This window comes from Lithobates pipiens, unplaced genomic scaffold (genome assembly GCF_037356315.1).
Source record: "Lithobates pipiens isolate NorthernLeopardFrog02 unplaced genomic scaffold, aLitPip1_a1.2 Scaffold_8, whole genome shotgun sequence".
NCBI classification, from domain to species: Eukaryota; Metazoa; Chordata; class Amphibia; order Anura; family Ranidae; genus Lithobates; species Lithobates pipiens.
Window position 1 is genome coordinate 329951203 of NW_027507903.1, and position 13491 is coordinate 329964693.

The following is a 13491-nucleotide window of genomic DNA, read 5'->3' on the forward strand; positions in this document are numbered from 1 at the left end:
CCACTGATATCAGTGGACACAATATTACCACCCACTCCCCCCCGCCCCATTGGTGTCTGTGGCTGAACTAATAACCCTCAGCATCATCAAAGCTCCTGTGGGACACTTGTGGGGCATGGACTATTCATGGCAGTGTCCAAACTGCTAGAACTGTGCCACAGTATCTGACACATAAGGCAACTATGTAGGCAAGTGAATTGGATCAGACTGAAAAAATTTAGTGACCTTTAGCAGTCAGAGGGTCTATGTGCAATAAACTGTCAGTGTTGGTGTTCTCTACAATCAAGGTCCAGAAGTTCTTCTAGAAAAATCTATAAAATATAAAATAAAAACCTATAGAGTAAAATAAATCACTGTCATATTATTCCCCTCTAACATTACCAGTGCATAGAGGCTGTTGTAATCTCCTTATTACTAACCAGCCCCCCCCCCCCCCCATATCACACCTCTCAAGTAATCCCTAGATAGCAGCTGTGAAAACTCAAAAATAATTGATTCTATGCACAAATATTGCTAAGTGGGATAAGAAGTGGAATGGCATAGGTAATTTTACTTTCTCCAATTAAATACAAATTTCCCAGAATACTTTATAGTAAGGGGCATCAAAGTGGAACTGAACTAAGAAAGAATGTGGGCAGAATGTGCTGGTGCAAGACTTTGTCTTTTCTGCCAAAAATCTTTGACTAGCATTTATTTTCGTACACTACCCGTGGCACATGTGTATTGAAATCTACAGTCGCAGCATCTGTTAGATTTTGAGAGTGAAACCAGGTGACAGGATAATGTAATTCCAGCACATATTGTATATGTGAGAGTAATAGCTTTATTGATCATCCAGTCGACATAAAAGGAAGACACCAGTCTGGAAAAAGAACAGAAAGTGGTAGGGACCTCTATAGTATTTTATTTACCAAATGCCAAAAAAGGTTTTAGCAAATCAATAATTCGCATAAAAGTTCATTCCCACTTCTGAATTGTGTAATGTGCAAAGAGAGAAAGCGACATATAGAATTTTCTATGTTATTCAGACAAAAGTTGCTGCAATAAATAAAAAAGACAATAGACTGGGAAAAAAAAGCATTTTATTAAAGTCTCATGGAACTGACTTTACTTTAAAGGGCATCTGTCATCATGTTATTCATTTTTCATACATTTTTCATAAATTCAGCAATGCAGCGCTTGCAAGATTGCACTAATTTACTTTATGATCCTGGGTGCTCCGTTCCAGCTTTACAATGACAGTGTCACAGTATACTTTTTGATATCCTCCTGTCTTCTCTCTTTCCATGACACCTTCCTCCTCAGACATAGTCTATCCTGTCTATGTTAGTTGTACACAGACCAATTACATGGCATACTTCTTATCCAGGTCCTACCTACTTACAGAGAACAAGGGCTACAAAGAACTGATAAGGCTGTATGCTTTAAACTCTGGTATTTTCCTTGCTTTACAGAGAAAGTGGGAAATACTCCAGTTTTCTCCCTTTCCAATATTGCCATATTAATATGTTTACATGATAGCCCTCAGTGATCACTCCTGTGTTTGGGCTCAAAAGTGGACATACTGTATCTATGTGCTTCCATGCCAATGAGGGGTACACTGGTTGTTAGTAGGAAAGCATACTCCTGAGGATTCCTGACCTCTGGTAAGGGTCTCATGTCAGCTTGACCTCCTCTGAGTACATTCCCAAATGGTCCAACTGGACTACAGTCAGATAAGGACTAGAAGAGGCAAGTCGGCTTCATTGCTGTTATTGTGCAATGATCGATATGCATGTCTTCTATCTAGAGAAGGTTTTTGAGCTGGACTCTAGAACGTAAAATTGTCAGGAATCAATGGGCTTCCTTGCAGTTTTTAAGTTGTTTCTAGGGGAAATGTAGAGCAGTTAAAGCTATAGTGTACCTTGACAACCTCCCTGCAATTTGTGATATCAACAGTTACCGTAGTTTGCTAATACACTTCTCATCCAGGTGGTCACACAAGATTGGAGTTTTAGTTTAAATCGTTCACTTTTGTTCCATTTGATGTTGCTGGGGCCATACAAGGTTTGCAAGAGAACTGGTGCTACCCTGTAGATGACAGAGTGCTTTGCTTCCTAAATGTTTTTTTCTCAATTCATAAATTTTTTAGAATATTTCCAAGTATGTAAGCTAACGTTCTCCTCTAGCACCTGAGTGTTGAATCACTTGAAGTTTGCCACTAGAAAAAGTATGTGAGCTTCTTTGGGTCAGAGTTGCATGTTTTTGGTCTTTATAGACTTTAATAAGAGCACCTGAAAAATGCACAATTTATTGTCTCTCCTTCCCCTAGAAACTAGCTTTCCATTCCCTAAAACAAAAATGCTCAGGCTTGAAAACACTCTAAAAAGACGAGTACAATCGCATTTGAAAAAAGCTACAAAATGCTTGAAGCTCAAGCATGAGCCTAGCTGTTATGTTAGCCCTTGTACACACGGTCGGAGAATCTGTCGGAATGAGTCTTATCGGACCGTGTCGTCCGATAATCCGACTGTGTGTGGTATGCATCGGACTGATTCCGTCCGAATCTCCGTCCGACCCAATTTCCCAACATGTTGGAAATATTTCCTGACCAACTGGGCCGGACGGACCTAATCCGATCATGTGTAGAGCATTTTCATCGGACCAAGTGCCACGCATGCTCAGATCAAATTCCTACATCAAAGCTATTGGCTACTAGCCTGAATGTAGTCCCATCGTAACGAAATTATGTCATCACATTCTGAAAGATCAGATTTTTCGCCAACTTGGCCCGACCGTGTGTATGCAACAGTTTCGGACACAATCCGTCGGACTAAAGCCGACGGGCAAAATCCGACGGATTTGGTTGGCAAAATCTCCGACCGTGTGTACGTGGGCTTAGACAAATGGGACTTGGCTTGTCCATGTCCACCACCACAATAAATAAAACTTTACAGATTAAAAAACAAATCTGTCTTTATTATTGCTTGCATCCAATATAGCTACTTAAAAGCATTAAAGAAAATGCAAATCTTAACTTAGTTTCTAAAGCACTGCGTATCAAACCGTTTCCAACATTTTTATATGAAATACATTGCAGCCACCTCCTACTTACATGCATGACCACCAAATGATGACTATATGGTAATATGTGTTAGAAGGGCTAGTTGTAGTCTCCATTGGAAGACGGTGTACAAAATAACAATGCAGTAGCCTAATTGGGAGACAGGGAAAGAGTCTTGCCAACCCATAACAGCAAGTGTATGAACAAGGACCTTCACAACAAGAACACCATGTATTATTTACGTTTTTAAAATAGTTGCAGATTCATAAATATTGTGAATGACTTTAGAAATTACATTAACTTGTTAGGCCTCTTTCACACGGGACGGATCAGTAATGATCCGCCCTGTGATGATCCTCTCGCTCAGCGGGGATCGCTCCGTTGTCCCCGCTGAGCCGGCGGCGGACAGGGCGGTCTCCGCACCCTGTGCAGGGACCGCCCTGTCAGCTCTCCGCTCTCCTCTATGGGGATCGGATGAGCACGGACCGTCTGTCCATGTTCATCCGATCCGCTCTGCAGACGGATAGAAAAATAGGATTTCCTCCGTCTGCAGAATCGGACAGTAGCGGAGGCGGACGATATCGGGTGTCTGCGGATGCTCATCCGCAGACACCCGCTATCCCATAGGGATGAATGTATGCCCGTATTTCATCCGCAAACGGATGGATGAAATACGGACATACCATCCGCATGTGTGAAAGGGGCCATAGGGATAATATAATTTTTTTAGTGATTGAGTTACATAAATTGTAAATCCAAGCTGGTAAGTAAAAAAATAATTAAATAGGATTTTACCTATTGCCACTAAAAGTGAATGCTGCTTTCTTTAGGCTGAAAAATTAATTGGATATTGGAATGTAACCAAAGGCCAACCTAGGCTGAAAACATAATGTGCATTATGCATTATGTGAAACTTATCTTAAAACAAAGCCCTGCAACGGCACGCTGTCACCGCTGACAGGGCTTCCATCTTCACCCAGTCTTCCTTCTGGATTGGCGGGCTCCAGTCCTTTGATTGGATGAGCTGCAATGACGTCACTCTCGTGCATGCACACGGGAGCCGCTGTTCATGGTACAGGGCTCTGACGGAACAGCACGGTTGGCCATTCCTTCATAGTGCATGCGCCAGTTACATCACCAGCGGATTCACAAGTAAATATCTCCTAAACAGTGCACGCTTTGAAGATATTTACTGTACATACACTGTACTGTATATTTACTGTACCTATAGGTAAGCCTTACTATACATCCATGCGAGTTTTCTCCCACTTTAATAAAAAATGGAAAACCCTCTGAAGTCTCTACTTGTACAGCCATGAACACATGCTACTATACTGAGTTGGCAGTAGTGACGTTTGCTTAATTTTCATTAACAGTGGTTCTCTCCAAGAAAATCCAGTTGGTTGGGTGATTCCTATACACAGAGACTGAAAATGCTTCATTATAAATGTGTTTTTATCAATGTTTGCTTTAAGCATAGCTGGCTCTCATAGTTGGTGCAATTCATCATTTGAGTCCTATGCAGAGAGAATAGAGATGCTTATGTAAAAGTGCAGTTTAAGAACATTATATTTTTTTAGCATATCTGGCTTCTATAGCTGGATAAGTCCTTTAATTCCTATACACAAAAAAATGGAGATACTTTGTTTTTTATCCACATCAGTTTTAAGCATAGCTGGCTCTTATATTTTAGGATGAGCTTAAATGGACTCAAAAGAAGTTACCACTTCCTTCCTTTAATTGCTGATATATAAGCCACTACAACTAACTGGCATTGAGGTAAAATTACATTCTAAAAATAGTGCAATTTTTTGAAAAGCATAAAATACATTAAAGCAAAAAAAGTTGTTTGCCCGGTCAAAAAACTAAATATAAAACTTTAGATGTGTCATCTAAACTGAGAGGGACATCTAACTATTTTCATTCTTTCACCTTGTTGAGTAAGTGACCTTATTTCCTAAAGAGAAAAATAACCCAGTCAGCTTGTCAAAAATATCCACTATATATCTTCATGTAGCAAAAAAGCATGACAGCATGCCTGACACAGACCTGTCTTGATAATAAGAATGAGGGTTTGAAAGAGACATTCATAATTGAAGGTGCCAGTGATCCTTTGTTTGTCATGGTAAGTCTGTCCGGTGTGACAAAATGGATTGATGAGAAAATTATAGTGAAACTCTCAGACACAAAATCTAATTTAATGTGCCAAGGTGGAAAAAAAAAAATCAGACCGAGTTAAATCAAGGCATAAGCATTAGGTTGACTGGATCTCTTGAGCTTGATAGATTGCGCTGGCCTTGTTTGAGTTATCATTGCTGGTCCGTTTTTTGGGAAAGGAGAGTGTGGATTGTGGAGGAATAGGTGTCACATCATTGCCCATACTCCTAAGCTTCTGTATTTTACGGCCTTCTGTCTTCTGGAATAAGGCAGGACTGGGTCGTAGTGGTACAGTCAAGGTGGATTCCCCAAGCTGCAAGCTTTCAGACATGACATTCTGGCTGAAAATCTCCTCATCTTTTACATCAAATACAAAACTCTGACGTTTCAAGGTTGGAGGACTGAAATTCATAAATCTTACAGTTTTTACCTGCTAAATAACAAAAACACATAATGTAAAAAGTGTTCAGAAAAATACCAGTAAAATCAAGCGAAAAAGCACATTCAAATATATTCAATGTATCTTTATGCATTTGCACTTCTCTCTGCAGATCTTAAAATATCAGTATTACAGGGTTCTGAAGATAAATTCTACTACTGCAGCATGGTTTGATGGCCCTCTTTTTTTTTTACTGGCTTCCACTAGAAGATGATGTTTTAAGACAGGAGATATGCCTTGCAGCAAGATGCACAAGCTACCTGTCCCCCAGAAGCAGCTTTGTGCTGACACTCTGAATGTAAGAGCACAGGAGGCACCTATGGAACAGCAGCATTGCCAGTCTGGGGGAGGTGAGTGTTAGATTGACTAACAGATTTAAATACACAAACAAATTAAAGCTAAAAATCAACTAATATGTTGTAAGAAGTTACAGCAGGTTTTTTCCCTTTTAAGATACGTTTTACATTAAAGATGATCCTTGTAAGCACTCCTGTCAGTGGTAAATGGTTTGTCTCATCACTGTAACTGCAGGAAAGCTTGTTCTTTTGAAAAACAACAGACTTACTAGCTAGATCACCATATGAAAATAGAAGAAAGAAAGTTTAAAAAAGAATATGAATGCAGCCATTGCACCTAGGAATTGGTAAGCTGCAGTATAATAAACGTTTGCTTTTGGGTTTAATACAGCTTTGAAGGCAGAGGGCACATTTTACTTTTCGTATCTCCAATAACTGAAATATGGTACAGGGCATTTAAAGTTTCTCAGGCAACATGAACTATTTTTAATCTTTAAGCTGCTAGCATCAGTAAATACTGTATATGGAAAGGTACAGTATATTCACTTGCATTAAATGTTTTACATTTCTTCAGTTGCTTCCTGATTTCTGGCCTAAGCCAAAATTATATCCTACATCCTAGTGATCTAGTGACATCCTAGAGTTCTTATAAGTATTTTGTATCTTCCATCTGGATAGGGGAGGAGGGGCTTTTTCAGCTAAGCATACCCTCCTGTCTACATGTTTGAGCTAAGGACAGATGGATTCTAGGAAGTACATCATGAATAACCTGATCTTATTGAAGATGGTTGCAGCTACTAGGGGGGTGTACAAATACTAGGGGGTGTTTTTAAAAGTGACTTCTTAACATAATAAAGGTTGGAAACATGGATGGGTGGGTAAGCTTGCTTTTAATATTAGACATTAATTACACAGTGCTCAGATACAGTTTAGTCCGCTTTAAAAAGGCAAGGTGCACAGTTGTGTATACATTACATCTCTGACACCCTTAGTGGCATCAATTGCTACTTGAGCTGTTGAGCTCTGTAAACACAGGCTTTTTTCACAAATTGTGTAAATATAGCTCAAAAAGTATACATAGCACAAAACTAGATTAAAGCAATTAAAGTCACCCGCTGGTCACCCACTGGTTTAAATAGTAACACAAAATATTAATATTCAATCTTTCATAATTAACTAATAAAAAAAAAATTCTTAGCCCAGACTGTGATAAATAAGATATCTACAAAATCAGTATACATCACCTTTAAGGGGGTTTTAACTTAAAAGAGAAGTATGAGAATTTTTTCCCCCATAATCATACTTACCTAGGTGGATGCAGCATCAGTCCGATGCTGCATTTGTCCCCTGGCGTCTCTGCACTGAGAACCGAGCAATTGAACACCGCAGATGGCTTGGTTCTCTCAGCTCCTCGAGCTCTCAGCAGCTCTCCTGCTCTGCTCCTCTACGTTCACTGGAGCGGTGAGCTGTGGAGTGGCAGGGAGTGGCCGTCTCAGCGTGTCAGCGGCTTGCTGAGACGGCCATCAGTCCAGGCACCTGGCGGATCCAGACTCCCAGAGTCGAGATAACGCGGTACCTGGACTGATCTGTGTGATGTCAGCAGAGAAGGGAATTCAGATTGCTCTCTGCTGATAACCGGTCACAGGAGTACAAAACGAATGCAATCCTGTGACCCTTAGAAGTCCAGTCAAACAAGCTCGGGCTGGAATTCTCCTTTAACTTTGAGCTCAATTTTATATTGCAACTTTATCTAAAAGACGAGTTCAACATACTGCCAGTGTCACAGGTCTGTTGACCAGAGAGTGCCCATTCTAACCACGGCTGGGTTTACTGAATAATGGAATTTAGGGTACCAGTGGTTTTCTTGAGAGCTCCTGATGGTGGAAATGGGTTGACTGTTTTCTGCTCCTAGGTCATTAACCTAGTTACTACCAAACAAGACAAGGTGAGCAAAAAGCTCAGGTGAGGTCATGACCACTGGAATGAGGAACGGCAGATCAGTACCATACACAGGCTACAAGGGACTAAGTACAGAGCAACGTACAGGATTCCAGAAACAGGTTATTGCTTAACGTACAAGGTTTCCAGGAACGGGTAAGAAAAGTGAATAGCACAATTTCCAAGGACAGGCTACTGCTGAGCGTGCAGGATTTTTGGAATATGTGAACTGAGTGCACAGCAGAACTTCCATGGACAGCATTGTGCAGGATTTCTAGGGACAGGTGAGCATAGTGCTCAGAAGAATTTCTAGGGACCAGGAGTCACATAGTACAGGGCTCGGTGCCACATGGTAAGTTGCAATAAAATACTGTAGAGGTTTGCTTTTGGGTTTAACTGCTTAACTATTATTCTATGCTTAAACACTTTAAGGGTACATACATTTTTACATAATTATTTTTTTCTTTATTATGGTCAGAACTATAAATTACATTAGCAAAGTTTTACTATTTTTGGTCAAGTAAATATGAAATACTGCACATGGATAAAGTAAATATAAGCCACATTCCAAAATTTAGCTCTTCTATCTATCTAATTCGCCAAAAGATGAAAACTCCATACATTAATGTCCCCTCCTGAAACCACCTTCCTTGATGTGTTTCCACGCTACAGTCTTGCTCACAAGGATAGGGGAAGTGAGAAAGTTAGTAATGGTGAAACACGTCACAAAAGGTGGTTTCGGGTGGAGACATTAACATATGGAGCTTTTATCTTTTTATGAATTAAAAAAAGAAGAACTGCATATTGGAGTGAGGCTTATATTTACTTTTGATTAAGAGTCGAGATTTACTAAAACTGGTGCACACAGAATCTGGTGCAGCTGTTCATAGTAACCAATCAGCTTCCAGGATTTATTGTCAAAGCTTAAAGCGGGAGTCCGCCGTTTTTTTTTTTTTTAAAAAGCCAGCAGCTACAAATACTGCAGCTGCTGACTTTTAAAATAATGACACTTACCCGCCCAGCGCGCCCGCGATGTCGGCACCCGAAGCCGATCTCTCAATCGTCTCTCAGGTGCTGCTGCCGCCATCTTGGGTATGGGAATCAGGAAGTGGAGCCTTTCGGCTTCATTTCCCGGTTCCCTAATGCGCATGCGCGAGTCGCGCTGCGCAATAAGGATGGTCCCCGCTGTCTCTGGGATCCGTGTGTTTCCCAGCAGGCAGCGGGGGACCTTCGGAAAGGGGAGTAGATTCTGCGGAAAGAGGCGTGGCTTCTGCAGAATCTACGCCGGAAGTGGGTGCAGATACCTGTACTGTACAGGTACCCGCACCCCCCTCCCCCCCTGAAAGGTGCCAATTGTGGTGCCGGAGGGGGGGAGGGTTCCAATGAGCGGAAGGTCCACTTTAGGGTGGACCTCCGCTTTAACTGAACAAGCTGAAGTTAGAAGCTAATTGGTTACTATGCACAGCTGCACTGGATTCTGTGTGCATCAGTTTTAGTGAATCTCCCCCAGTATGTATCTTTATAGTGCCTCTGTTAATATCCAGGGCTGTTAAGATCTTTTAGCAATATACTCAACTTTCTCCCATTGCTACGCTGTCAGAAAACTGCAAACTGAGGTTGATAAAGGCTGACTCCATCATCTTACTGAAATTAGTAGTTGTGAAAAAAGATCTTATTCAAGAAAACAAACCTGCTGATGTATTAATTATGGCGGATTAATAAACCCCTTACAACATTTTGTAGAGTATTTACCTTTTCAAGGCCACTTTTAGGTGTGTCAGGCTTCACCAAAATTGATGGAGGAGCAGAACCCGGAGGTCTAAGTGTTGAATTGTTTCTGGTTATCAGCTCTTTGGGCTCCAAAGCGATTGAACTGGCAGCAGAATATCTTCTATAGTCCACGGGTCTACTAACAATGGGTAGAACATCATACAGTGAATTTGGCCTGATGCGGGTCTCAACACTGGCTCCTACATTGGAATGAGAAGCATTGATGAGGACCTGCTGAGGCTGAGTAACCATGGAGAGTGTTCTGGGGATGGTGCCCACAGGCTGGGATCCTGAACTGCTTTGTACAGTCTTCTGAGGAGGTAAATCTGGTAAAACATACAGGTTGACATTAACTTTATTCTGCTTTAGGACTCGAAAATTATTTTACTCTGCACAAAAGGCATCAGGAATACATATTAAGCACACACTCATTGTGTTGATGGGCTTTTGTTAGCTTTAAAATGGCATCTTATACAAGTCTATAGGAATGCAGTCACAGTTTGAATAAGGCTAATTGCATGTCAACTAGGACTAGTACCTGCAATAAACTCTGAATTATATAAAAAAAAAATCTCAAACTGATGTGAAAAGCAAGCTATGTTTACCCATCAAAGCCTCTTGACACTGGCCCTAATACTGACATGGTCTTAATTTTCCTAAGCACATGTTATATTAACAAGTTTTTGTTTTTTTTAGGCGCTTGGCTCTTTTAAAAAGTGGCTATTTTTTTTCAAATGAAAGAAAATAGACATATGATTTCCCTGCACCCTTTAAACAGCACTGCCAAGCACACAAGGGATATGGGCTGGAATCCCTAATTAAAGAACTATACGCATTCAGGTTCTCTACTATGCTGATGCTAGCCCATATGTCTTACAACATGAAGAGATATGTGATTCATTAATCAGAGTGTGCATAATGGACTGTGGGAATCTCCCAAAACAGTTATCACTATTGTGAATCTCTATTAGACTGAGTACTTTTTAGACCACTGATAGGTTTTAGGCAAAATATATGACCCAAGGCACCCTTATGGATTACTAGTTCTGGATTATATGTGTAATTTGACCATAACCCTTTAGCATTCTCTAATTAATAAAAAAAAGTGGCAGTTCAGCAGATCAGAACCCTTGAAGACTGGATCACAGGATTAAACAGAGGGAACTGACATAGATGGAGCAGATATTTAATCTTCCAAGCGTTTTAACGATTAGTTGGTTATATGTTTTTCTGTCTCAGTTTTACAGAAAGCTCAACTAATCTGTACAATTTCAATAAATACAATTATTTCATAACTAACTTTTCTTTAAGCTGCTGTTCCTCCGTCGAAGTAGCACAGGTGTCAGGGAAGAAGAGGGCGTCATGTTTTTTTTAACTGGTTCCACCACAGCAGTTGGCACATGAAAAGGCCTAAAAGGTCTAGTGATACCAGTTTCTGACATGCTGCTTTGTGAAGACACAGAGACATTGCTGGAAATCCATTTTGTCTGCTGGGCAGGGAACCTTGCATCAGCAAAATTTGAAGGTTTCTTGCTATAAAATAGAAAATACAAACATTAGCTAACATCCCCTTCAATCAAAGGCAAACGTTTAGGATTTCAATAATAGTATACACCTAAAGATTAGCAACAAAAGAGACTGGTGTTGACTGGTGAAATACAGCAATAGTCAATCCTACCTAAGCTTTGCCAAGCGCAGATGAGTAGATAACGTTTCTGGATATCACCATGTCTATCACGGGTTGCATGTTTTTTGTGGAGTGAAGAGGATACTGACGCTATTTTATTATTTTAGTTAGGAAGTTGGCTGGCCCAAGCTGGTTGAAGGGTTAATGTCCTGCATCAGCTTTTTGTATTATACAAATCAGGGGGAAGGCCAGGTTCAGGGGCTTTTCTCTACCTCATTCCTCAGGATGCTGTAGCTGTCATGAAGTGCTAAGTGGGACTGCTGTGCCCTGCGTCCATTGGAAGCCCAGAGAATTACCAAGTCTTGGAGGATGGCAATAATGGGCTACCACCTGTTGAGGTATGCCTGGGCAGCCTAGTTGAGTCAGTTAGGGAATGTTGCACTCAATTGTTCATGATAGACTTTGCTGTAAAATGTTCAGTAAAGTTGCATTAACTATTTAAAGTCTGTTCTGAAGTCATTCTAAGGGGTGCATGATGGTTTCTGGTGTATAAAAGAACATTTAATTAAATTAAAAACATCATTAAAGCACATGTTGGGTATGAAGTAAAGACGAAAGGTGTACTTAGCAAGACAAGCAAGAGGAGTCATGCAGTTGCTATGGGTAACTAGGAACTAGTGCAAGGTACATTAAAGCCAGTCGTGATGTGTGGTACCTGGTGTAGGTGACAAGTCCTCCAATAAATGGGGGGTCGGTGATCTGGCTCCCTCCCCAACGATCGCTTTCATGAAGCAACCGAGACCACCAGGACTGAAGAAGTTAATAAGTGCACACACAAGGTCTGCACTGGGTACACAGCCGGACCCCATTCTGTCACTTAGAGTGAGGTGACAGAGGCATGCTGGACTGGTGGAAAGGGCACTGGCTCAGCAGTGTCCATCCTAAATGTAATATACAGAAGGGAAGTGGGTGTAGTGACACGGGACAGCATGCTGCACAGGGGCTCATCTCTAAGTCAGGTAACAGCCATAATGTTCGATTCTCACATGAACATTGTCCCCACCTGGTCCCTGGCTTTGATGCGTGCGCTCTGTGGGAAAGGTACCCGCATGTGTGGGGCAAGTGGCCCCACCCCAACTAAGAAAGGAGTTTGCACATAGCAGGTACATTACCTACTGCCAGGGAAAAGCCATGGCTAAAGATTTTAAGCTCAAATTGTTTTTGTGCTGCTTACTGCTAAAGTTGTATATTTTTATTCATTAAAGGGTGTTTTACCTGTATTCATCCCAGTAAATCTTTGAGATGGCTTTATGATTAACAGTACACAGGTGACCCCCTATCCCCTTTCAATCTTATGATCAACAGTGTTAGTAGATGACTGGATGCAGGACTAAACTTTTGATTTCAGCATTAGGCCAAAGGTATAAAGGACGTTTCTTTTTCCATACTTGCTCATCTCTATCACTCCGCAGTGGCTGTAGAGTCTGCAGGGCCATAGACAGGCTGTGGCAGTGTAAAGTAATGGGCCAGAACCACTTTAACTAGCAATTGTGCTTCTGTGGCGGCATCTTACTCTAGGAACGGTCATTGAAATATACAATTAAATGAGGAGACAATGTTTGCAGCAAAAAATTGGGATGCAATAAAAAAATCATTATCATTACATGTTTCACTGCAAAGCAAAATAAATAAATAAACTAAACTGGATGGCTGCAACAGGGTCTTCATGCTTGAGTACCAATTATCAGGGCAGATTAAGATAAAGGCGATGAACTGTTAGGTCATGATGCTCAACATAGATAGTTCCTTCAAATATTGTTTTTAGTTTTTCAAATATACCTTTTGTGCATCTAAAGAGCATTTATGTATCCAGAGGGAAAGTGTCTGTTGCCCATGCCAATTAAATTTTTGTGTTTATTTTCTTCTAACGTTTTCTAGAAAAATGGCAGCTAAACTCTGATTGAGTAATATGAAAGCCACATTTTTTCTTTCAGACACTTTGGATAAATGAGACCTATTAACAGTTTGCATCATGCTTCCAGTAAAACCCAACTCCTGCCACAAGGCATACATCCATTTTTCATCGGCTGTGAACAATATTTACTTCTCATTCTTGATGTATATCATTTTTAATATATATGTACTGTATTACATAATGTAGCAGACATAGATTTTTCTGCTGGAAGGATTTAAATTCATAGCAGCAGGGAAAAGTGTGAGC

General features: G+C 40.7%; 1 protein-coding gene across 1 annotated transcript in view; it reads right to left on the reverse strand.

The window, feature by feature from the left end:
* Nucleotides 1–1065: 1065 nt before the first annotated feature.
* Nucleotides 1066–13491, reverse strand: part of SH3RF2 (SH3 domain containing ring finger 2) — a 192160-nt gene continuing 179734 nt past the window's right edge. Inside the window, exons 8-10 of the mRNA XM_077473005.1 lie at nucleotides 10944–11176; nucleotides 9626–9969; nucleotides 1066–5633 (exon numbers count right to left, since the gene is read on the reverse strand). Coding sequence (XP_077329131.1) covers nucleotides 5298–5633; nucleotides 9626–9969; nucleotides 10944–11176 — 913 coding nt within the window. The 3' untranslated portion in view covers nucleotides 1066–5297. The remainder of the gene's footprint in view (nucleotides 5634–9625; nucleotides 9970–10943; nucleotides 11177–13491) is intronic.